This window comes from Phacochoerus africanus, chromosome 1, assembly GCF_016906955.1.
Source record: "Phacochoerus africanus isolate WHEZ1 chromosome 1, ROS_Pafr_v1, whole genome shotgun sequence".
NCBI classification, from domain to species: domain Eukaryota; kingdom Metazoa; phylum Chordata; class Mammalia; order Artiodactyla; family Suidae; genus Phacochoerus; species Phacochoerus africanus.
The window spans coordinates 246583479-246610209 of NC_062544.1; the positions used below are offsets into that span (position 1 = coordinate 246583479).

Genomic DNA, 26731 nt, shown 5'->3' on the forward strand with positions numbered 1-26731 from the left:
CAGGCAAAGGTAATAATACATATATGTGTACTTATATGTAATAAAAATTATCAAGCAATTTTAAAACTCTTATTTGTTCTTACAGTTGTCCCTTTTATTAATTCTAACTTAAGTGAAAAATTATCTTTATTCAAAGAAGGAAATTATCACCTAGTGGGAAAATGTGATTCAATTATGACCATTCTCTATCAACTTGTAACTGGGTTTTCCCAGAGAATTTCAGAATGAGGACTTCTGTAAACTCCAAAATCTTCATTTTTATGGTATATTTAACTCTACCACTTATTTTCCCAAATTGTATCTAGATCCCCTGGGTCAATAGAATGTATATCCCAGATGCCCCATAAGAAGGGTAGTTTTTATTAGGCATGTTGATGTTATTTGTACATAGTAAGAGAGTTGAAAGGATCAGATGAGCTTTGGCATTTACCTTGTTAAATTTTTATAGCTAAGCCCTGGTTCAAGGGTCTACTTAAACGACTTAACTGCACTAAGAAAAATGGGAGCATTGAGACCTATGAAAGGAGTCCACAAAATTCTGTGAAAATGAACCAGTTCTAGCAGTATGTTCAATGATCCAGGATACACAACAGGAATATTAACTAGTTTTTTATTGACCTGAAGGAAATGTATACTTTTCCTTAGAAGGACCAAAAAAATCAGGGACATTCCTCTTTATTATACTATCAAAAAATTTTTAATACATTAATCTAAATAAAAAATTTTTCAATGCTTATTAAATACCAGGCATTGCAATGGGCAAGAGCCACAGTGGTTTACAAGGTCTGGCTCCCAGTCAAGAAATCCTCAGCCAGGAGCAGCAATGAGACACAAAGAAAAGGCAATTTCAGTATAAGATGATACATGCTATGCAGGGGTTCTTTTGCTGTGCACACGCAAACACACACGCATACACAACACCTAATCTAGTGCTGGGGTGGGGGCGGTGAGGATACCTGAAGAATGGCTAGAGATTGGTTAGGTGATTCTGGACAAAATAACAGAAAGTTCAAAAGCTCTGATGCAATAAAAAAGAGAAAAGTATGGCATATTCAGAGAACTACAAGTGATTCAGCACAGTTGTGAACAGTGGGGGGAGCGGGGGGCAGACAGGAGTGTCCAGAGAGATGCAGAGTATTATCCAAGGCAGGTCTTATGTACCCATTCTAAAGGGTATTCTGTGTTCTAGAATGAATGATAAGCTGGCAGCTGCACACTAAGTTCAGCCCTTGAATGTGTCTTCTTCATTATTAGATGGGTTACCACATCTAAAATACATAAAGATTCTCACAAAAACTCAGATTAGAAGTTGTCTTGAAAGATTAGGAATTCACATTGGATCCTTGTAGCCTTGTTGCTGCTAAGGTGCTTCTGAAGGAATGAAGGCTGCTTTTGTCACCTTACTCTCCACCTGCCTCAGGCATTCATATAACCTGCCAGAGCCCTGAAGCATTTGCATTTGCAAGCCTCAAAAGGAGAAACGACAGAACTAAATTTGCTTCAGTATATTTGACTGATTTTGGAGATTTCAGGGATGGGTTCAGATGAATTATTTGAGATTCCTTCAGTAAGCTAGACAAATCAGGAGGAACCAACAGCAGCAGTTGTGAGGGAAGTAAAGAAAAGAACAGAAGTTAGCATTCCTAAATGGGTTCATGTTTTACATGATGTAAAATAAGATAGAGAAAAGAGTAAAGGACAATACTGCACTTTCCAGATGAATCAACTTGAAGGTCATTGTCTGGACATTCTGAGCCTTGATTCCCTTGTACATTAAAAGTGAGTGACTCTATTGTCAGGATTATTGCAAAGATTTAATAACTTGTGAATGGTGACAGCAAAAACATGTGTTTCATAATAGTGTTTAAAACATTTTTACTGAATGAATAAATGTATTTCCTCTCTACCTCCTGCCTTTCTTAATCTCCTGCTAACAAGTTCTCTACTACTCTCAACATGAGGGAATGTTATTCTCCTTCAAGAAAAACTTAAACCTGATCTTTGACCTCGCCTCTAAGGTCTTTCTTACCTTGCCTCATATTGTTAGCTTTTCTTTTTCTTTTTTCATTTTCTTTCTTTCTTTCTTTGTTTCTTTCTCTCTCTCTCTCTCTCTTTTGCCTTGTTAGGGCTGCACATGGCTGGCATAGGTATGACACAGCCATAGCAACACCAGATCCAAGCCACGTCTGCGACCTACACCACAGCTCACAGCAACACTGGATCCTTAACCCACTGAGTGAGGACAGGTACTAAGTCCTGCCAATCTTAGCCATTCATTCTCCTGTCCAAAGTGATTCAGGCAGGGCTTGTGAGGCAAGTGAGGCCCATGATTTCTACTGGAACAACTGAGAGACAGTATCTCACAGGAATTACAATGTAGAAGTACATTAACTAAAGTAATATTTTATAAGCTATAGTATTCCTTGGGAATACTGTATCCTTGGGAATTGGTCCTAGGATTCCCTGCATATACCAAAATCTGAGGATGCTAAAGTCCCATAGTCAGCCCTCCATATCTGTGGTTCCACATCTGTGGATTCAACCAACTGCAGATCATGTAGTACTACATGTATTTATTGGAAAAAATCCATGTATAAGTGGACCTGTGCATTTCAAACCCATGTTTTTTCAACGGCTACTGTAGTTTGCAGATTAACCCAATTGTGAGTTAAATAGGGTCTTATAAGAAGAAAAAGTATAAAACGTACACCTGGAACCATCTATGCATGATTTCTCAGCCTAGGAAGTTTGTATCCAGACTTTTCAGTCACATGGGCTGAAAACTTCCTTATTTTTCGTAAGCTAATTGGTTTTTGTCACTTGTAATTGGAAGAGAACTACCTAATACAGTAGAATTTTTTTAACCATAAAGATAATATATACTGATTATTTTCTAGCTTATTGATAATGAGATTTAGACAAAAATGTAGAAATACAACACTAATCCTTCCTCATTAATGGAGAAAAAAGAACCAGAAGCATAGTCTTCTTGACTTATATAAATCTCATTATTTTACTATTTAAATAAGCACATATTTTTATAATATTTAAAAAAGATTCAAAGACCACTTCTGTATTCCAATCTGTAAAAAATATTTTCATTGTGTTTATTATAAAAATATAAATGTTTCCACTACAAATCATTTTACATTAGTAAGAGGCCATCTACATTGTACAACATAAACTAAATGAGTAATGTTTTGAAAATACAAATTTAAAGTACATACATATTGCCAATCATATCACATTTATACATGGCTTATTTGATATTTAGTACAGTATAACATAAACTGGGCAAGTTACCAGAAATAAATAATATATGTAAATCAAATTTAAGATACAAAACAGATAATATGGTACATAACATTGTGAAGGAGTTGTGGTTTCATGTTTACTGAAAGTCAATGCAGTTCCTGTACAAAGAGATGGCCATTAGCATTCTAGTACCTCTACTCCACAGTTAAGAATCGTACACTGTTATGTTTACATATGTACAGCGTAAGGATTGTGTAAAGTAAATTTATAAGAGGTCAGATAGAAAAATAGTGAAAAAAATGAAAAGCAACGTATGGCGTATACAATCTCTACTTCCAAATGGAAACCACAGTCAAAATAAGTGAAATATATTCAACAATCCTCAACTTCATTAGTTCATGAAATGCACAGGAGAGTGCTTAAGAAAGTAAATGCTAGTTTGCAAAAAAATGAGATTGAGGCCAGATTCAGATTTCAATCCAACATTCCACAACACAAAATGTTTGATTTTTTTTTGAAGTTTTTTTTAGCTTCTTCTGGTAGGTTTAAGTAAAATTCGTATTTAATTTCATAATTGCATATGCCTTTTTAAAAATTTCATGCTCTTATATACCCAATAGAGAATTCTGGTAGGATGATTTGACTGTAAGAAATATTACAGAAATTGAAGAAATAATTTCATATATGAAGGAAGACAACCTAAGCCTTATTACACTAAATTTACAACGGATTAGCACTTGTGAATTTTAATCTGTGATTTAAGCTGTGTAAGTGTTCCATTTTGCATAAGAACATAAAGTTTGCAGCATTGTTTTATCCACTCTATTATGCATTTCTTATTCCAATAATATGATAATATCAGGTTTAGAAAGAATATAGATAGAACTAAAATGTTGCTTCATAATATATTATGGCTAGATCTCCACCAGGTAAATATTTTCAATATTAATGCTTAAGGTCACATTTGACCTTTATGGAAAAGTAAGTCTAAATTCCTGTAATAAGACATCTCTCCAGATTTTGATTCTTGCTAGATAACCAGTTTTTGAAAATTATATGTTCAATAAATGTCAAGAAGTTCAATGTTTCTAAGATATACACCGAAATTACAATATGTGCATTTCGGTGGAGACTCTTAAAGATAATAGTACCTATTGATGATGATAATGTTTATTTAATGTAACAAAATTCCAGTGATGTGGATGATATAGTTTAGTTATCATCATTCCCTATAAATAACTGAACAAGTTTAAGCAAAGATATTAAGTGGCATTTCCAGCAAGTGATTTTTGACTCATGCATCGGCTTATAGGCTATGTTGCCAATTAATGCAGCAATCTAAATAGGATCCCAGTTCTTTCCAGTGTAGCTATTCTCTATTCAGGAATTCTAATGTAGCTCTTTTACCAATGGAGGGAGTTGATGGTCTTCTAAGCACCAGAGCAGAGCAGGTATGTTACTGAGAATCCATTACACACGTCAGTACATTAAACTAAATTAGGAGCATACAGTTTATAATAAATGGAGAGACAAAAATAGAGGAGATAGTTCAGACTGTGAGAGATTTGGTTGGTATATGAACAAGGAAAGCGTTTGGTTTCTTTTCTATATATAGATATAGATACATATAAGTGGATGGTTCAAAATATCTGAAAAAAAATTCATCATTTTCTATGTCTAGTTTACCATGTTTCCTACTGCTGACAATTTGAGAGAGCATTTGGCACTTGGCTGTCACAAATCCAAATTAAATCATCAAGGCATAAATACAAAACAATAAAAACAATTCAAAAGAAAATAAATATGTACTTTTCTTCAAAATTAAAACACATTTTTTACATGATCATACTTAAGGAAGCTAACAATTAAAAATGTGTAGTACTTGAAACAACTACAAACTTCACTTCTATATGCTTTTTAACAGATAAGAATAATACAATGAAAAGGTAGTAAATATGGCCAGATAGTTTGAGGTATGAATTCCTCTATTTTGCTTGCTTTTAAAGAAACAAAATACCTGTTACAGATTTCTTCTGTGTATAAAAATATCACAAGTCTTTTTCTTTTTGTGGCTATTTGTAAACAGAGCCACCACGTTCATTATGTTATTTCACTTGTTTTGCTTTAATGATAGTCAGTTTATGATCAATGGCTCTATACTAGTTCTTCATCATTTCACACTGAAGAATTTTGATTTGATCCATCAACTAATATAAAAAAGCAATTACAAAACAAAATACACCCACCCACCCATCCACTAAATAATAGGGGAAAATAAAGAGTTATTCAATTCCATTTTAAGGCATTTGTACTCATATCTGAGTGTCTTATTGGACTTGGAACTTCCACCAGTATTTCCAGCGTTATCATCTGCCTGCAGAGTGACGGTACATCTTCCACAGCCACTTTCTTCCATAAATAGCACTTTACACTGGGACTGGACTATTCTTTGATTGTGTTTCTAGAGCTTTAATACTACTGATGATCTTCTTCTGTGGCCCAACCACAGTGACACCAACCTTTTTCATGTCACTGTAAAAAAAGGAGAAAATTTCTGGTGAGAATCATGCCTTTCTGGGTAGTATGTAAGTAGGAGATTTTCAATTAGCAAGCTTGTGCAATTTAGACAATTTTCTGACATAATTTTGCTTCATTCATGTATTACATCCTCACCATTGCACCTCTATCCTTGTGGAATAATTTAGATACTATATAGTGGATTGAATAGTGTCCTCCTCAAAATTTCTGTCCATCAGGAACCTCACCACATGACCCTATTTAGAAATAGTCTTTGCCGAGGTAATTAAGACAAGGGTCAAGATGAGATCATACTAGATTAACATGGACTCTAAAGGCAGTGGGACTATCCTTGTTAGAGAAATAAAAGGACACAGTGACACAGAGAAGAAGACAATGTAAAGATGGAGGCAGAGATTGGAGTTACATTGCCAGGATCCACCAAACCTGCAAGAAGTAAGGAAGGACTCCTTCTTTTGGCCTTTGGAGCAAGCTTGGCACTGACAACATCTTGATTTCCAACTCTTGGCTTCCAAACTGAGAGAAAATAAACTTCTGTTGCTCAAGCCAGTGAGTTTGTGATAATTTATTATGGCAGCCCTAGGAAACTAATATAGATATTCAGACATTCTCATGGTACATTAGCCCTCTCCCTTCAATCTGGACCAGCTCTGGGACAGCTTTGACTGATGGAATATGTGTGAAGTGACATTGTATCAGTTTTCTGCACTCAGATCTTAAGAAACTAATATATTCAACTTTTTATCTCCCCAGACACTCTCCCTGGGCCCCAGAGTTGCCATATAAGAAATACAGCTACTTGGAGACTATGGCATTGAAGAGGACCTCTGTAAGCACTCAGTCTACAATCCCAGCTGTATGTAGCCTTCTGCACCAGGACAGACAAGAATGAAACCATCTCCCTCCAGACTATACTAGATTCATCTTAGTTGAAAATTTCTGTTACCAAACTCATGTCTGTAGACATGGGTCCATATCATCTCTCTGCTGACAGTTGTAGTTGCCCATTTATATATAAGGGTAAACAAGCTGCAGTTATTTGGATGCCCACAAAGATATAGATTATTATGAGCAATAAATAGTATTAATCCCATTCTCTTAAGGTCAGTTTCTGGAATGGTACTAGCCATGTATTCAGTGTATTTTTATAAAAAAGAAGCAGGGGAAAGGGAGGGGCCTTTGTCCTTGCTTGGGTGGCCACAGGGTTCTGCTTGGTTCCACTTCAGTCAACACCAACACTAGCCCAAGATTCACCCACCTGAGTTCTGCTCAAACTCATGATTTAGGACCATTGTCATTTTATTGATAAACAGTAAAATTGTTGCTATTTTAGCCTTTTAGTTTTGAGGCAGTTTGTTGTACAGTCATAGATAACCGAAACAATTTCCTTAAAGTATAAAATTTTTTCAAAGTAGAAAAAATGGCAAGGATATATCCTTATTTATCAACATTTTAAAATTTAAAATAGTTAAAACTCAGAAGTCGGGCATTAAAAAAGATTGCATTGCCAACTTCATTTGTGGGGGGGGAGACTTAGATAAACATGTGCAAATGATTAATGAAATATTCTGGATTTAAGTAATTAGTTCATATATTCACCTCCTTCAGGTCTTTTTTCTTTTCTTTTCTTTTTAGGGGCACATCTGTGGCATATAGAAGTTCCCAGGCTAGGGGTCAAATTGGAGCTGGAGCTACCAGCCTATGCCCCAGCCATAGCAGAACTGAGCTGCATCTGAGACCTACACCGAAGCTTGTGACAATGCCAGAGGATCCTTAACCCACATTCTTCCAGACACTATGTTGGGTTCTTAACCTGCTGAGCCACAATGGAACTCCTCTTTAAGGTCTTGACTCGAACATCTCCCTTGGAGATTTCCCTGACCCTTCTATTTTATAGTTTAAAACATCTGTACTCATACCTGCATTTCCTAATTTCTTGTTTCATTTTCTTCCAAAACATTTATCATCATCCAGCATATTACCTTTCTGTTTTATTTTCTTTTACTCTCTATCTTGTCACACAAGGAAGTGAATTCCATGTGAACAGGGATTCTTGTCGGTTTTGTACTTGCTTATCAACCCCACTCCGAACGATGGCTCTCATTCAATAGGGGCTCAATATGTACTTACTAAAGAATGAATCAATAGTCCAAAATATGTTTATCAGGGAATTTGACAGAGGATTAAGTATCAGTTGGCAAGAAGTGCTAGGCAAATTGAAAATGGCAAGAAGAAAAAGCACATACATGCAAATACACACATAGAGATAGGGTTAGAAAAGAATGAAAAATTGGGAATTCAACTACATAGAAATGGACTAACTGAATTCTTAAGAAGTGAGTTCCCAAGCAATAAAAGTTATATAAGAAGACAATAGGTAACCATTTTAAGAAGCAATTTATATCTTGTTTAAGCATCTGCTGCATAAAATTAACCAAGGCTCAGTTGCATTCCTATCACTTTGGCTTGGAATGAAATCCTGGTGACATACAGGTTACCTCCCTGCTGCCATCCAAAGGCTGAAAAATTCTCTAGGGACAACTTGTATTTGTTCTCCCTTGATCACACCCTTCAGCCACCTTGCTTCACCAGGAAGCCTAGTCGGAAGGCGGGGGTACATCAAGCTTGTGGCCCTTTATGCAACTGTGGACAGTGAAACCTTCTCTTAGAGTAATGTAGTTTATGTTGATCCTTGCTTTTGAGAATGTGTGCTCTACAAGATTTTGATTCTTTTATAAAGATACCATGGATCTATCTTTAAAATAAAGGACAAACATCTCCTTACTTGTCCCAAAAGTATAACAAAATCAGGTTATGAATCTAGAGCCAGAAAACAGAGCAGATATAAATATAGGTGTGCAAATCAATAGATCCTGTTTTTGTTGTTCTGCTATCATCTTTCTTCCAATTCTATATATATATTTTTTATGACTTGCTGATTTTTTCCCCTCTATCGCTTCCTTTTCTTCTTCTTTATAAGTTCAAAAAACAAAATGATAATCAGAGAAAAGAGAGATAAAAAAATGCTCCAAGGTAATATATGAATTTACATAGTGGAAGAGTACTGCCTGCTAGGATGCTTGGCCCTGATTTCCCCTTTGGAACTGGAGCACCAGCACCCTGGATGCTGGAAAAAATCAGATGCTGCACATTCACAGACCAATTTGGGACAACTTGGATGGGTCAGCCTAGCTCTAAGACTTTTGTTCCAACATGTAGGACTGAATCTAATTTTCAGCCCAATGCCTCCTCATTGCTTTTTTATAGAGGCATGTCCAAAGGGCACCTGAAGAAATCTTTTGCATAAAACTGTTTCAAATTCAGTGTCTTGGAACCCAGTGTAAGCAAGTAGATACACAATATTGATTATATTTAATGCAAAGGATTATACTGGGAAAGGGAATTACAGTAAATAGCTCTTTAGGTTATATCTTAGTTTGAGTTTTTATGTTTACACTCTCTCCTCTTCCCTCCCCTGCGACAATGTCTTCTAACCACCATGCTGCCATGTCCTAAATCTTTCTAAATATCCAGCTGCTGTAGTCTCAGTAACATACTCCATATGCTTATCTCGTCAGAGCTAGCCTATTCTGAAGAGCAGTGGAAAAGTTCAAGATTGAGACCAGAGGTTAATAAGCTATCTGGTACTTCAAAGGTAAAAGGATAGGTGATGACACTTTGAAAATGGCATCCAAGGGTGCAGGATAATGACAGGTAGCAGTTAATCTGCCTCATACTTATTCCACACATTTAATTCTCTCTCCAGTTTCCTTAGTCACTCTTGCCCTTTCTCAGTCTCTTGTCCCTTCTCATGCTAACCTTCTCAAAGCCATCTTAGGCTATGAAATAATATTTTAAAAAATATGTTGACTGAATAAAACTGCACATTTTTGGATTTTATTTGAAAATTAGATGACTTGAATAACTGGCATGTAAATGAATCCCTTAACTAATTGAAATAAGTTAATATTTGAGTATGAAACTCTTGACATTTTCCTGTGATTGACAGTCCAGATAGAAAAAAAAAAATTCCCTTTTTAGGTATCTCTGTCTTATTTTACAAGTATCTCTAGAGTTATCTGGTCAAGGGGATCACTTTTGAATGGAGTCTGGATGACAAAAAGAAAATGTGAATTGGGAGGAATCAAATACATAGAGTAAGCCTAAGACTGCAAAAATAAGAATAAAATATTGATTTAAATTTTTTATAGTATTTAAGGTGAAAATGTTACCTCATTAAATTTACCCAAATTATTAGTGTATTAAATATTTCTCTAATTCTCATTTTTGTAATATAAACTAGAGGGCATGAAGTAGAGACTGCAAAGACCCAAGAAGTGAACAACTCTTTTCATGGAGCTCTAGGTCAATATATGTAATATTGTGTTGTCCCTAAACTGAGGAGAAAGGAGAGAGGAAACCACAGTGAAATACAGAGATATCTGAAACCATTTGGCTCAGTGCAAAGGACAAATCTGAAAGAGTCTCTTAGGAAAAGTCAGTTTTCATCTTGAATGTATACTCACAGGTTGTTTAAATAATAATAACAATTAAGTGAAAATAGTCTAACCAGCCAAAAAGAGCTTACCATCCAATACTGCACTGTTGAGAAAATACATCCCTAACTTGGAAATATAACAAATGCTGCCACTTCAACTTTTTAAGCAAATAGCTTTCTGGCCACATTCACAGATTAGAATGGCTGACCATGTTTAAATTGTGAGCCAGCAGTTAATTATATTAACAATGTTCTGCCTCATCCACTTCAATAGAGTGTTCCATTATCTAAAAGCTCTGAGTGTTGATATTTTATTAAGAATAAACATTTGTATAGCTTTGCCTTTGAAAATCTGGCAGTGGTGCAGAAATGTTCAACTTTGTGTTTGTTCTTTGCTATGCTCCTGTGCTCTAAAGCAGGTATCTTGTACATCATAACCTGAATTGTTTACAATACTAAAATAGGGATTTATAAAAATATTTAAATACATTAATATATTCTGGGATCATGTCTGATTAAAATAACTACCACAGAAACCCAAAGCACATAGTCAATAGGGTCAGAAGTCTATTCAAGAATACTACATTCCATTTTAAACAGGAGTGCCAACACATGTTAAATAAACTGGTGTCAGTTAATTTTCTAGAAACAAATTCTCCTCTTCACCACTAATATACCTTTCTATAGATCTTTTTGTGATATCTGTGTTTCCCACTGGACTGTTATGCCATAAATGATGAACTTTACCTATTTGTTAGGCACCTCGATCTCTATTAAATACACTATACACTCTTTTTGGATACCTAAAGTTCTCCAAGGTGACTTTGTTTAAATGATTGACAAGATGACAATGAAAATTCTTAATTGTTCAACAACATTTACATATTCCAATATTGGATATGATTTAAAGGAACCTGAGGGTACTAAGGGGTTTATTTAATGTAACAAATATCAAAGATAGGGGAGTTTGACTCAAAGATTGATACCGTTTCCAAAGAGACTTTGTAAGCCACAAAATTATGGACAACTTTTGGTGTATTTGTTCAGCACAAAACCTCTTTCTTTCGAGCAGTCCTTTATCTTACCCTCAGGAAAGGGCCCCTAGAACCAAATTCACTCTCTCACTCCACCTCCTCTGAATAGAAATGATTAGCTCATGGCAAACAAGACTTTGAAGAAGTCAATCTATAAGTTGGATGGAGGCATCAGAATGTCTCTCCTGAGGACTTAGAAAAAAGAGAGTTGGACCCTAATCAGTTGAATGGCCTAGCAAGGTTGTGTGACAAGAGTTGAGAAAGCCATTTTCGGCTATGTGCATGGCAATACAGAAAAAGTTATTGTACAGAAAAAGAAAAAAAAATAATGCAGTCTCATTTGAAAGTGAAGTAAAATTGTCTGATTCACAGAGAGATAAAGAATATGGCTTCCAGTTTTTCACTTCCTATTTCCAATTAGCATGCTTTGTGAAATGAGGATACATTTTATGGATTATTGACTGAGTTCATTTGATTTCTTATAAACCCACTGTCCTTAATCCATAGATTTCTCATATCTTAGACAGGATCCCTGTCTAAGAAATGTAGCCTATTATACTTGATTATTATTGGCTTTTAACATACAAAAAATCATAAACTAATCTAATTAATGTTTATTAATTATGCATATTCTGTCTTTCCAAATTGACCAAAGCCTTTTAAGGGAAACCTTATCTTAAACCTATTTATAACTTATTTTCTAGTATGAGGTCACTCAATAATGATATATGATGTTTATTTAGTAGCTATGAGAATTACTTCTCGACTTTAGCATGTTTCCTGTATGCCAGGTAATTCACTTAGTTCTCGGCTTTACATTTCCATAGAAGTTAGACTTTGTTAAAAACAATGGAAAACCACAAATGCAGGTATATACAAATCATCTGCTATATCTGCTTATGTTTTAGATTAGGGGCTTGGGTCTGTTGGGCTTGGGTGTGGGTATGTATCTGTCGTTCTATCTGAAGGAGGTAATAGTTCAATGAAGACACTTATTGCGGGGACCTAGCATGAGGGAGAAAGGCACATCAACACATATCAATCTAGAAGGTGTCCTTCACAAGTCACCCATGGTCCAGCTCAGTGGTGACAGGTGAAAGTTAAGCACCTCAGAGATTCATCTCACATTTATAATATAGTAATCCAAAACACATGTCCACAAGGAAGTTCAGAATTAATTCAGTCTTTAAAACTTTTTCTTACTCTGTGGAAATCTTGGCTATGGTGTCACAAGAACTGTACTCTACGCCCGTGAAGATTTCCTTGCACTGTGCTGTCCGGACACCGTTAAGCCAGTCACCTGTTGTGCGGAAGGTAGTAATGTCAACGTTGCTTTGGTCCAGAAGAAGGTTTGATGGCCTGCAAGAAAAGAAAGCACCAAAGGGAAAGAGATCAGGAGCCATGAGAGTTGCTGGCATGTCAAAATTTGACACCAGCATCAGCAGGAACTTCCAGACTTCATGTGGCGTTCCTGTTTACTTGTGAAATTTATCTGCCATGAAGCCTTCATCTGCTCAAGCTGGCAGCTTGCAAGAACACTGTGTAATCATCTTGTCTCAGTGCTCCCTTTCTCCACTCATGACTGCTTTTTAAATTACTGACACTTTGCCAGGGAAAAACATATATATGTATATAACCATACATACTTTTATAATTTAATTGGTTTAACCATTAGCAAAGATGGTGGTAATTTAGGATACAGTTATAGCTGACACGATGCACTGAACACTTTGCTGTCTGCTTTGGTGGATGGATTTGGTTTCCAATATTAAATCCTTCCCACTGGATATTCACCTGTAGACATTGAGCAGATTGCTGTCTAAGGGACAATTTGAACAACCTGGACTATACTTGCAGCAGGACATAAAGTCAGCACAGATTTTAATAATGGCAAAATATCATTAAAATAAAAATTACAAAAGAAATAGAAAAGGAAGGTTAGTAACAATAAGTGAAATTTTGCATACATGACAACACCAGATCAATTTTATGTACACATACATATACAAAGATAGATAGATGATAGATAGACATTGTGACTATGATTTTTATTGCACAATATAATTGGCATTGAGAGAAACTTCTAGGATTGCTTTACAGAATTACAGGTCTGACCATAAGTATATGACAAACTGCTAAAAAAAGGAACAAAAGGGACATTAAAGAAATGGAGGAGAACATATTTTCATCGCTGAAAGCCAAAAAAGCAGCCTATTGGTAAACTGCCCATGGGTTGTTTGTGTCAGCTCTCTTTATTTGTCCTTTGACTCATAAGACTGGGATCAATCACTAGGTGGACAGTGGATTGTCCTTCTCTTTATTTTTTTCCTCCTAGGAAGGGAGATTGAGCAAATAGTAGTTAACAAGGCCTTTGCTTTGAGAGTAATAACAATAATAACAATAGCAATAAGGATTATATTGAACATTTATGAGCACTTCCAATATGCCTGTGACTGTACTAGTTTGGCTCTGGTGCAATGCCCCATAACATGTGGAAGCTGAAACTAAAGTTGTCACAAATTGGCCCACATTTAAAAGGGATTTTTAATTGAAAGATTTCCATTACTATTGATGATATGTCTCCAACTCACTCTGTAATATACAAGACAGGCTTAAGTGTCTTAAGGTTAAGATTCTTAAATCAGAACAATTTTGCTTCATATCCTAGATCTGCATGCTGTTGTTGGGACACATGAGAGGACTGTTACTTCATCTGGATTTTGATGAGGACATATTGTATTTATTTGATAAAAATAAAATTCTATTAATTAGAATAAATTTAACTCTAAATTTAATTATTTATTCAATAAAAATAAGAATATAACACAATTTTAACACTGAGTTTAAGAAAACATTGACAATATGACAGTCTGGCTCTGCCTATATTTTCATACTCTGTGGAAAATATAGATCAATAGCTAGTTCCCTCCTATCATGATTTGTGAAGCTGAGACAGCTGAAAGTGGAAGACTTTTCAATCCCTTTCCATTACACTAAACTCAACTACTTCGATCCTCCCTACCAAAAATGTTTGAATTATAAATTAAAAATTAAAATTATGGAGTTAATAATTTATGTTTATGTGTTATGGTTTCCTTTTAACTAACCCTCAGAGGTTATCTAAGAAAAGGAAAGAAATAGATAAATTAGGCATTATTTTACAAAGCATAAATTTTCTTTCCTTTAGGAATACTTAGAACCCCACAAGATATAAATACAGCATTTTATAAGTTACCCTCTTCTGGAATATATATTATATGTAATTATATGCAATTAATTGCACATGATTCATTAAAGCACTCCTCTGAAAAATAAAAAATTGAAAATTTCTTGTTTGTGTTTCTTTTTTTTCTTAAAAACTTGAGAAATTACAGATACAGAGACACGACCTAGGTTCCAAAAGGTATGTGATATTCTTGGGTTGTTCTGCATAGCAGTCATGAATGAAACAGGCTTGGTCACTGGCCGACGTTAGATATAACATTGGACCCATTGGGTAAGACATTGAATCAGTAAACAAAATTGACAGGAATAGCATTAAATTAGGTGTGAGAAAATTTTATAAGAAAAATGAAGTGAGACCTAGAAAGGAGACAGTAAAATATTAGACTGCCTACAGGCATCCAAGAACACACACATCTATAGACACTCACATTTGTATTTCTACAGTAGCCACAGCACAGCAGTGTAGACGCTTGTCGACTCTTCAACCCATGAATAGCAATACTTTTTTATTTATGGGTTTGTGGGTACGAAGAATCAAACCCCAGGACATTTATTCAGAATACTTACAAAGTGTGCCTAATAGCAAAATGTGGAATTTTTCCCTCTGAATTCAAAATGGTTTGTATTTTTAAACTCAACACTATAGTCAGACTCAACAAGAATTTAGAGAAAATTAGTATAAACAAATTGAAATAAAACAGGACGTGCGGATTAGGGATTAGAGTGACCCCAACTGAGTCTTTCTGTTTATTACTTGGATCAAAGTTTAAGGAAGACAAAGAATGACCTAATTTTAATGCCAGTGACCTCGGAATAACCAGCCCTGCAAAGTATCATTTTTCCACTTCCAGGATTTCTCTAGGGGATTCAAATAAAAATTGGTTTCTTTCCTCCTCCGAGAGGACATCTGGAGAGTTTATCAATGGATAGGAATTTGTCTCTCACTGTGAAGAGCCTGTGATGTCTCTTCATGCGCACCAGGGGAATGTGGGCTTTTTGAGCAGCTGCAGGCATTGGAGTTTTTTTAGACCCAGCCCCAGACATTGGGTCTGAAGGGGAAATTTATAGGCGGGGTGATGTGCACCGTGAGCTCACACTTTTACTAGACAAATTAGATAGGTTTCAATCCATGCAGCTGTAAACGATGTCCTGCAGAGTTCCACCTGATCTTTTACAGCTTTTCATAAATCAGTACCTACTGGCCGCAGACTGCAGTCATTAAAAAGAAATCATGGAAATTACATGTTTGCTCAGGGGAAGCAAAAAATAACTTTCCTCCCTTTCTTTCTCCTTCTTTGTATTTAGGTTTATGAATTATTCTTTTGTGGATTTTCCTACTGTGGCATTAAAGAGGTACACATATATTTTCTTCCCATTGACTCCTATTTTATCTGTAAATGGTCATACCAATTAGCACTGGATACTGGGGTCAATGAATAACTGCTAGTTCCAAGAATATCTTCTCATAATGATCTTATTTCAATATTGCACTAGAATTTTAAATCTCTAAAATTGAATGTTGTTATCCTTTTATTATGTAAAAAGATTCCTTTGGGTTTACAAAAGGCTTTATTTTTTATGTATTAAAATAATGATTAATATACATTTCTTCGATGAATAAGTAGATGTCTACTGAGTCTAGAAATAAATATTGGAGCTTTATTTTATACCATTATAATTATGTGCTTTTTGTCTGTTGTGAATAGTTTCAGGAATATTAACTCAAGAGTAATTTCTCAAAGGCAAAATACTAATTATATCTACCATTTTTATTGCCTGAAAATAGTAATATACTTTTTCAATCCCTTTTATAATTTTTTGTTAATATTTTATTTCAAGTAGTGTCTTACTATATTTCAAGGGGAATATCTTGTACTCTCCAGTTTGTTAAATGTGCATTTGGGGTAGTCTTGATCTTTTTTAAGCTCTAACATTAGAATTGCCAGATAGGACTAAAGGAATTTAACTTGTCATTGGTAACAAAAAATAATTTTTAGTATACACAGTTCCCAACAGGAAACTAGTATATAAAGGACACATTAAGGGGGAGTAAAGTCGTTGTGTTTATTTTAATTGTCTCTAGGCTTTAAAGACAAAAACTTAGCAGTTATAGCTATTACATCTGGTTTAATTTCTCCCAGTGGTAAAATTACCTGCTTTGATTTTTAAGATTCAAAAAAGAGTTCACCTGGGTATTTGGAATATTTGCTTCCCTCTAAAAGGATCTGTATTACATTTGTTCAGTAAGGAAAGTCACCCCATCAGTTTCAGAATTCGAGGTCAAAGTCATTTTGAGAAACAGACTGTTTTTCGATCATTAGACTTCTCTTAAAGGAAATAATATTTGTCAAAACAGCAGTTATTCTCAAAAATAATTATTTTTTGTTCTCTTAGGGATCAGAAGCATTTTATTAGTGCTAATTCAGTGCCATTAAAAAGGAAAAATTACAAGTACTGCTTATTTTTGTTCCTATTTATTCTTCAACTTAAAAAAGATAAATCTCTTAAAGTTAGTAATGCAATATATTTAAAATCATTTCAGTTAAATTAACTAAGTATAATTGGATCTTTAGAATCTCATTCTAAATATTTTAAATATATTGTTAAGTCCTTATACCATAAATTCGGTTACCTTCTCTTTAGAACCTCATTTTAAATATATTAATTTATATTACATGTATTATTTAATTATTCATGCTAAAAATTTATATTCTATAAATTTATAATAGTGTTGAATAAGCCAATGACCTGGATAGTGAAAATTTTGTGAATTTAGAGAACAAGTCATTTCTCTCTCTCTCTTTTTTTTTTTTTGCCTTTTTACACTTTCTAGGGCTGCTCCCGTGGCATATGGAGATTCCCAGGCTAGGGGTCGAATCAGAGCTGTAGCTGCTGGCCTATGCCAGAGCCACAGCAACGTGGGATCCAAGTCGCATCTGCAACTTACACCACAGCTCAAGGCAACACTGGATCCTTAACCCACTGATCAAGGCCAGGGATCCCAGGGATCGAACCTGCAAACACATGGCTCCTAGTCAGATTTGTTAACCACTGAGCCACGACAGGAACTCCTCATTTCTCTATTTTATTTTATATACATAAATAGCCAAAAAATAAAAAGGCATCTTGCTGCCTAAATAGAAATGAATGAATTCATGTCATTTTTCTCTATTTTTAGTCTTTTTAAATTTTAAATTTAGCTACATTTATAAAAGTAATTGATAAAAGTGATCAATTTATATAAATCTAGGAGCTATATTTTATACATAATGTAAAACTGCCTATTATATATGATATATAAAATAATTATATATATATTATATTTATATATATAAATATACATAAAATACAAAACTAATCTTAAATATAGTTGCTTTTAAAAATGAACTATGCTTATTTTTTAATCTGTATAACAAAACTGTTGTGAAGTAAGAGAAAATTTATCAAAGATTTTTCTCTATTTTTAAGTGGCATTTTCTTTCCTTCTTTTTTTTTGGGGGGGGCACATTCAGAAGTTCCCCAGCCACAGAAGCAATCCGAGCCCCAGCAATGACAGTGTTGGTTCCTTAACCTGTTGAGCCACCAGGGAACTCCTATAGTAGCACCTTCTCTTAAGATTTTAAGAAAGATTTCTTCAAATCTTGGAAAAGGAAAGGGGTGTATTTTTACCCTTTTATAACTGTGTATTTTGACTATATTCCTCATTTTTTCTAAACTTCTCAAAAGCCTTATGTTTATATTGCCTTTTCCTTTTCATCATTCAATTATAACTAAATGTCTTAAAATTTCATATCTCATCTGTCACTCTAAAAGCATCAAAATAGTTTTCTAAAAAACCCTATGTCCTTCTCATTTCTTAATTGAATGACTTTTTTTCCTCAGTTGTCTTTTTTTGGCCTCACTCTTTTGAAGTTTTGGATAATACAATTTATTCTATCTGCTTATGGAAAATTCCTTGAGCTGAGGTTTCTGTAATGGTCTAAGCATCATTCCAAACTTTGGCTGTTCCTGTTTGTACCTACCATTTCATATTCTTCTGCTCAGTAACTGGCACTGTTCTCCAAAACTCTAAACAGAGACCATTTTCTTTCTCTCTGGGTGGAAGTCTATGCAGTGGGTCAATGTTCTGAGATAATAACTAAGGTTTCATGTATTTTTCTCTCTAAGATTGCCATCTACTGGCTTCGTTGTTTCTTCAGTCCTCTTATAAGGAGCCTGGAATCTCCACAAGCTACAACCACACCCTGTTACACACTGTAGAAGCAATCGCTCATTTCAATCAGTTTCTTGGCTCTTGTAGATTTTTGAGGTCATGACTTGTGTACTAGGTGATCGAGGCGTTTAGAGGCTTCCAAAATACCCCTAGCCTCAGGGAAACACAGAAGCTCAAAAGTTCAGTCTAGGATTTCCCCTTGTGGCTCAGGGGGTACAAACTTGACTAGTATCCATGAGGATGCAGGTTCAATCCCTGACTTCGCTCAGGGGGTTAAGGATCTGAGGTTGCCACAAGCTGTGGTGTAGGCTGCAGACATGGCTCAGATCTGACAATGCTGTGGCTGTGGAGTAGGCTGGTAGCTGCAGCTCCCATTCAACCTCTAGCCTGGGAATTTCTGTATGCCGCAGGTGTGGCTCTAAAAAGAAAAAAAAAATTTAGTCTGGGAGATTGGGAGAGGGGTGTCTCCAATATTCACAGATTAATGTCTCCTGATAATCCATGGGAAAGGAGAGCTTTAACTAGAAATTAAATGATTATTATTATTATTTTGTCTTTCTTTTTTTTAGGGTCTCACCCACAGCATATGGAGGTTCCCAGGCTAGGGGTCCAATATGAGCTGTAGCCGCTGGCCTATGCCAGGGCCACAGCAATGCCAGGTCCGAGCCGCATCTGCGACCTACATCACAGCTCATGGCAACGCCAGATCCTTAAGTCATTGAGTGAGGCCAGGGATCGAACCTGCATCCTCATGGATGCCAGTCAGGTTTGTTAATCATTGAGCCACGATGGGAACTCCTAGAAATTAAATTATTATTAGAAGAATACAGATGGAAATATTTGTGGTGAAAATCAGCAGGACTAGAGATTTGTAACTGCTAAGTGAGTTTCTGTGGGGGTTTTTCTAATGATCTTTACAGAGAGAAGGCTCTAAACTGGATGCCCAGCTTTAATCTCTCCCCCAATTTGAGATGCAAATTTCAAGCTCCCTGTGGAACTCAGTCTTCGTGTGTCCAAAATGCTCATCTGCCTCGCAGAGCTATTCTTCCTTCAGCCCATCTTAATGCTGTCATTAAGAGCACTGTTCTCAGAGTCCTCTTTGTTCACTTGGAAGTACTTTCTGGTCTTTCCTCCAGCACTCTGCACATGTCACTAGCCACCATGTCCTATGATACTCATTTCACTACAACTTTTTGAATTTACGCCTTTTCTTTTTCTCTGCTCTACCCTAGAATAAGTCTCCTTCTGAGACTACTGAAATCACCTCCTTACTCCTTATCATGAACCGCTTCCCCTCCAGCTCTCTAGGTATAGCTGCCACATAACTATTACATGGGCACAATAAGATATACCATTTAAGTGTCTTCAATGGCACGTCTTTTCCTCATTGACAAAGCCCAGATTTCTAGAAATGACATTAAATCTTCTATTATCCAGTGAAATCACCTATCAGGCTCTTTCATCATAATTTCCTTTCTTATCCTATATTACAGCAGAATTGTATTATCCAATGTAAATGGAATTGTTTATCTTGCTTTTTTGGTACAGGATTCCACTAGCCTGGTATGATTTTATCCTGTTATCTGCTGGTAGAAATTTCATCCACCATCCAAGAGTCTCTTCTTTACAAGTGGCAGGGGATCTCAAAGTTAGAAGTAAATGTACCCTTCCTTCATGATTCCTAAATAACTTGTCTTCTTGCTCAAATAATGATATATTCTAAGGTATATTACAGTTGACTTTTGAACAACATGAGGGTTAATTTATAGTCAGCCCTCCCTATCTGCAATTTCTCTTATCTGAGTTTCCCTGGTATCCTCAGATTCAACCAACCACAGACCGTGTAGTAGTGCAGTAGTATTTACTATTGAAAAGTATCTGTGTATAAGTGTACCCATACAGTTCAAGCCTGTGTTGTTGAAGGGTAAATTGTATAGTCTTTCTGAACTTTTCTTTTCCTCCTGTTTTTAAATGCAAGCTGTTAAATTTGTGATGAATAACGAGGACATAGTGGTCTGTGAGAGAATAATAGTGTTGACCTTTAAATCTTATTGCCAGATAATGCCTCAATTAAGACAAGGTGTAGAAGCTGCTTCCTAAGGGAAGATGGGAGCAAAATAGAATCGCAGACAAGGAGAACAGCATGTGCTACTGTCTTCCCCATCTGAAATGCTTTGGCTTTCTAAAGGAACGGTGAAATCGGTCACTGAGGCTAGAGAACTGCTGAAAGGTTGAAATGCCCCTCCCTTGACAAAGTCATTGTATAAATCAAATAGTGCCACTGCTCTGCTTTACATGCCTTAATGTGTTCCTCATGTGTCTAAAAAAATTCCAAAGTCCTCATCATGACCTGGGTAGCTCGAGTGCTCTGGCTTCTGTTTGCCTTCTCAGACTTGGTGACAGAATCTTCCTCTCCCTACTGCCACTTCCTAGAACTCTCTAGACTCATTTGCAGTTTCTTTTTCCTCTTCCAAGAATACTTTTTTTTTTTTTAATTTTTAATGGACGGGGTCCTTTAAAAATCTGGCTCTTTTCTTTCTTTAGTTCTCAGGTCAAATATCACTTCCACAGAGGGCTTTTTCCCAACTACCTTTTAATCTCTATCACAACCTTTTATTTATTTCCTTCCTGTAATCTCTGTTTGTCTATTATCTAGTGTGCGTCTTCTATAATGTAAGCTCCAGGAGGGCAGGGATCATATTTGTCTTCTTCATTGTTCTCCAGCATCTACTCATGTCTAGCCCATAGTGGATTAGCATATAATATATAGTTGTTAAAAAATGAAGAAATGAATATTTGAATAAAAAAATGACACTGAAGAAGAAGGACTATTTAAACCATCAAAAAGAATGTAGAGTTCTTCCTAGGTATAATGGGAATTTGGAATTAATTATAAAAAGGTAACTGAAATTATATATATGAAATTTATCAATATATTTTATCAATATATAATTTATCTATCTATGTATATAGATAGATAAAAAAATTCTGAAGGCTTTGTGAAAAGATGCTTAGAGTCAGGCAAGAAGGGAAGCAGAGGACATGTTAGGAGGCAACTACAGTGGTTTAGGGCAGAAAGGGGAAAAGTCATAGGAAAGAGTGTTTGCAGTGAAAAGGGAGAGATGGATGATGTTGACCCAGTGATTGCCTGGATCAAAGTGTACAGGGCAAGAATGAGGTGCCAAGACTAGATCTAATCCTGATTGGTCAACTGAATAGGTACTGGTATAGTCAACAAAATTCAGAAGGCAATAGAAGGATGAGGCTATCGGGAGAAAATAAAAAGATAAAATTTCAGAATATTAAGTTTGAAATGTCTGTGAGACTCTTAATTAAGAAGTTTGGCTGTGAAAGGTAGTAGAAAAATAGGGGAGTATTTGGCAGAGATGTAGTGTCAACAGAGGTGATGGTGACAAATAGCATCTTCTAAATTCCCTTGATGATAAAAATCACCTGAAAGTTTGTTTTGTTTTGTTTTGTTTATTATCAAATGTCCAAATTCCATTCCCCTTCCTACAGATTCTCAATCAATAGCTTAGGTTAGACCTGGATATTTGGATATTTAATAAGTTCCCCTGGAGATTCTCATACTAGGGAAACTTGAGAAACAATGTAATAGAACATATTCTTATGGCCATAATCTTGAAGAAATAATGAGTCTGCATATTCAGGAGAGAGAGAAAGAGCCTGCATATGCAGAGAAGAGAAAGAGAGAGGGATAGAGGAAGGGAGAGAGAGAGAGAAAGGATTTGCCTTTGACATTGGAAGGAGATTTCCTCTCTTCCTCTCTTCTAATTAGAGCAAAGAAGGACTTTCTTATAATTAGAGGAAAGAAGAACAAGGTGGGGGGGTGCAGGCGCCAGTATGTTTTTCTTTTGCTGCTGGAATTTCCCATCTGATAGCTTGTATTTTCTCAATAACGTGTATGGCAAGGGCATCACTGGAAAATTAAAGGGGAAATGGAATGAGTTTAATCAGTTATGAAAAAGAATAAAATAACTATTCTTTCAAAAGTGGGAAAGCAAATTTTCTAAAGGAAAATAAGATCTCTTGATAGTGTTGCTAGCAATTTGAGATTGTTCTTAAAAATTTATAATGGCACAATCTGCCCCAGTCGTATATTTTAATGGCAATAAGTAAACATATAAACACAACTTCTAAAGTTTTTGTATTTAGTGAATTAAAATGGAAGGCACTTCTTAGAAAAATACTTTCTCTAAAATTACATGTTTTCTGATGAAATATATGGAATATATTAAGGCATTAAATAATATATATTAGGAGAAAAAATATTCAATGTACTTCAATAAGAATGGAATAGTGAATTGAAGAAAATATGAACATGAGGATATCTCTTCACATACTATGATCTAATATTGAGAATATTTTCCCACATAGAATTGAATTTAAATATCTCTATCATATTACATGAGTTAGTCTTTATATTGATTTTGATCCTATGGAAATGGTTTGAATGCTTTTTGTATGATATGGAAGGAATTGAAAAGATGTTCTTTTTTTGCTATGATTGTTGTTGAGTAAAGATCAAAAGAAATGGCTTCAGGGTGCAAAATGAGGACCGTATGGCCCAGGGAAGGGCAGGTTTGTTATCCTGCTGGTTGTTAAACTGTCAAATGGATTACCAAAAGAGTCTGCACAGTCTCTCTCTGAAATTTAGAAAAGAGATTCATCCTTACAGGATAAGTTATAAGTAGTTTTACCTACTCAATATATATTATTAAGTTCATTCTTCGTGACCCCCTATAATTTTTTAGGAGGATTTTAAAGGGTTTTTTAGGGGGATTCTTATATACCGATATTAAGATTCATTTAAATTTTCTTTATTCATCATATTTAATATAACATAAAAACTAGATCATGTATGCTCACTACAATTGCTTCTATTAATGTAAAAAATTATGTACTCTATATTATAAAGTGCATTAGCAAATGGCCTACCCATTTGAAAGTCACGCCTCTTGGTAACTGTCAGTAAAAAACAGCAGATGTGCATGAAAGAAACAAGAAAAGAAAAGTCTTTCCAGTAAGAGAGTATATTAACTCTTTTACATGAGTCACAGTAAATCATCATTATGTAGTATGTATACATATCACTTAAAACTGGATTTTTGTGCATCTTAGGTATAGTTTCTTTACTAAAACGTGATTTTCCTTCAAGAACATACATCATCAAAATGTAAAAGAACTGTCTTCTTTTGTTTGGTTTTTGGCTGTAACTGACATATGGAAGTTCCTGGGCCAAGGACTGAACCCATGACACAGCAGTGACCCACGCCACAGCAGTGACAATGGCAGATCCTTAATCCACTGAGCCACCAGGGAACGCTTTTTTTTTTTTTTTTTTTAAGAACTGTTTTTCAGTCATGTGTTCAATGAGACTATAATTGACATTTCTCAAAACCATTAAGAAAATTCAGTGATTTTTACCTGGGAGGACTAGACATACAGTCTAAAGGACATCACACACAGGGGTGCCTTATAGCTATGATGTATTGACATTTGTGCTGCTGTCCAGCTACACTGACATTATTTTACTTTAGTTTTATCCTTCTCACTGTCTACTGAAGTAACTGGCACATGATAGGAGTAAAACAAACATTTGTTTAACTAAGAAGGCGGAACTTGCATTCTGCTAGCCAGTGCAAAAAGTTTGGAGGCATCGTTATTATTTTTGAAGGTTTATTTTAAATGAAGAATAAACCAGGACTTTGCTAGAATTCTGCACCACTCCAGGAATTTCCTTTTCCATTTTTTGTGTAAATAGCAAAGAGTGAAAAGGAGCTATGTGTCCAGGGTTTCTATTTTCCGGACTCAAGCCTGAATCTATATACACTTCTGGTCAATATGGAAATTAAAAAAAAAATCTCAGGGAGCTCCCATCATGGCGCAGCAGAAACAAATCCGACTAGGAGCCATGAGGTTGCGGGTTTGATCCCTGGCCTCACTCATTCAGTGGGTTAAGGATCCAGTGTTCCTGTGGGCTGTGGTGTAGGTTACAAACGCGGCTCTGATCTGACGTTTCTGTGGCTCTGGCGTAGGCCAGCAGCAACAGCTCCAATTCGACCCCTAGCCTGGGAACCTCCATATGCTGCGGGTGTGGTCCTAAAAATACAAACAGACAAAAAAAAAAAAAAAGACTCAGAATTTTATCATTATCAATAAATACCATGAGATTTCCTCCTCAAAGTTTGAAAAGGAAAAGAAAGCATGTCTCCCTAATCTTAAGGAATATAGATATCAGAGAGGCAGTTGTGAGCAGTGGAAGAAAAAATCAACACCTTGGAGATAGAAAATAGATTCATCTGAGTGACTGCTGGATGCAAAATCAAATGTGTCACCTTGCTGCCGCACTTGTGATGATCTTCAGACTGCCTGGGTTCCGGATAAGCTTGTCCAGAATGCTGACAATCTGCTCAAACTTGGGTCTGTTGTTTCTGTCTTTCTGCCAACAGTCCAGCATCAGCTGATACAACGCAGCTGGGCAGTCCATGGGGGGCGGCAGTCGATAGCCTTCATCCACAGCTTTAATTACCTGTGCGAGAAGCAACGTTTCCAGGGACTTAAGAGCTGGAATTTCCTTTACTTCTTGATGGACAGAGTATACTTATATGAATATTTCAAAGTTAAGTGAAAAAGTTTTCATTTTAAATTTCTTAAAAGGTTAATGGCTTATTAAATGTTATCCATGCACAAAAAAATGTTACACAGACATTTTTACCAGAGACAGAAAAAAGTGGCTTTAAAAAAAGCTTGTAAAGAACTTTCCAGATTAAAATCGAAAGAAATGTTCTATGATATAAGAAATTCAGTAAATTATAAAGACATGATTATTTGCTAATCACAGGTTGCTATGGAAACTATATCTGAATGAATGCAGAAAAAGTAACATAGATTTTAGTTATATCACAGATCAAAGGCTACCTTACAAGTCGTAGTAAGCTCCTTTAGTAAAAGTACATGTACTGCACAATTAAGCAACTATTAGTTCATCTGTATTTTTAAATCATGCAAAGTCATGATTTTCAAACTTTTCTGTGTATCAGAAAACCACCCAGAGGACATTTTAATCTATAGATGACTAAGCTCTGATTCCATATAGTACTCCACAACTCTGGGGTAAGGCCTGAGAATTTGCATTTCTGTGAGTTCCCAGGCCATGCTATAGCTGCTGGTCCAGCGACCACATTTTGAGATCCTCTGATACAGAGTTTGGAAAATGTAGATGTGGAAAAGTGAGTCTGATTTTCCAAGCGCCATTATAAAACATAGCCTGTCTGAAAAGTTCAGAAAGGTTTTTATATCCAAATACATTAAAAGCAATTTTATATGTGGTGAGTAGGAAATGACTAAAAGCATCTCGGCTTTCCTTCTTATGTGTCTTTGAGATCATGCTCACAGTTTCTGGCTAAGCATAAAGAAAAAAATCCCTGAGTGCTGAGTGCATGTGCCAATAGCATCCTTTCATTAAGCATTAGCAAAACAGAGCTTATAAAAGCAAAAGTTCTTTTGAAAAATCATATCACAGTTATAACAGAAAGTTAAAGATTATTTTCTCTATCCAGAGACTTCAATTTGTCTAACTAAATTCATGTGCAAGTTTAATACATTATGGGAAACAACATGCTATAGATCGATTGTTTCGTCTGCCTTTGAGAAATACTATATTTAAGTAAACAAAACGTTGGCATGGATGAATTAATTAAATCTGTAAAGGATGGCAGACATGTGCGTCTTACTAATGTAACACTGAAACCATTTTATAGCAGAAATACTCCAAACATTCCCTGATATCTACTGATTATCTTGTTAGGCATTTATTTCATTACATTTTATTACAAACATCTTCATCTCATTGCTAAACCCTTGCTTGAGAGAAAATTGTAAAGCCTTCAGAGCAACTCAATTAATATCTCTGCAAGATTTGGAAACAATTTCATTTCTTCTAAG

General features: G+C 35.5%; 1 protein-coding gene across 2 annotated transcripts in view; it reads right to left on the minus strand.

Annotated features, from left to right (window-relative positions):
- Positions 1-3090: 3090 nt before the first annotated feature.
- EPHA3 (EPH receptor A3) overlaps positions 3091-26731 on the minus strand; it is a 351366-nt gene continuing 327725 nt past the window's right edge. The window contains exons 15-17 of one of the 2 annotated variants that reach the window (XM_047794345.1): positions 25123-25316; positions 12529-12684; positions 3091-5787 (exon numbers count right to left, since the gene is read on the minus strand). In XM_047794345.1, coding sequence (XP_047650301.1) covers positions 5682-5787; positions 12529-12684; positions 25123-25316 — 456 coding nt within the window. In that variant the 3' untranslated portion in view covers positions 3091-5681. The remainder of the gene's footprint in view (positions 5788-12528; positions 12685-25122; positions 25317-26731) is intronic. The other variant, XM_047794355.1, reaches the window with a different exon arrangement.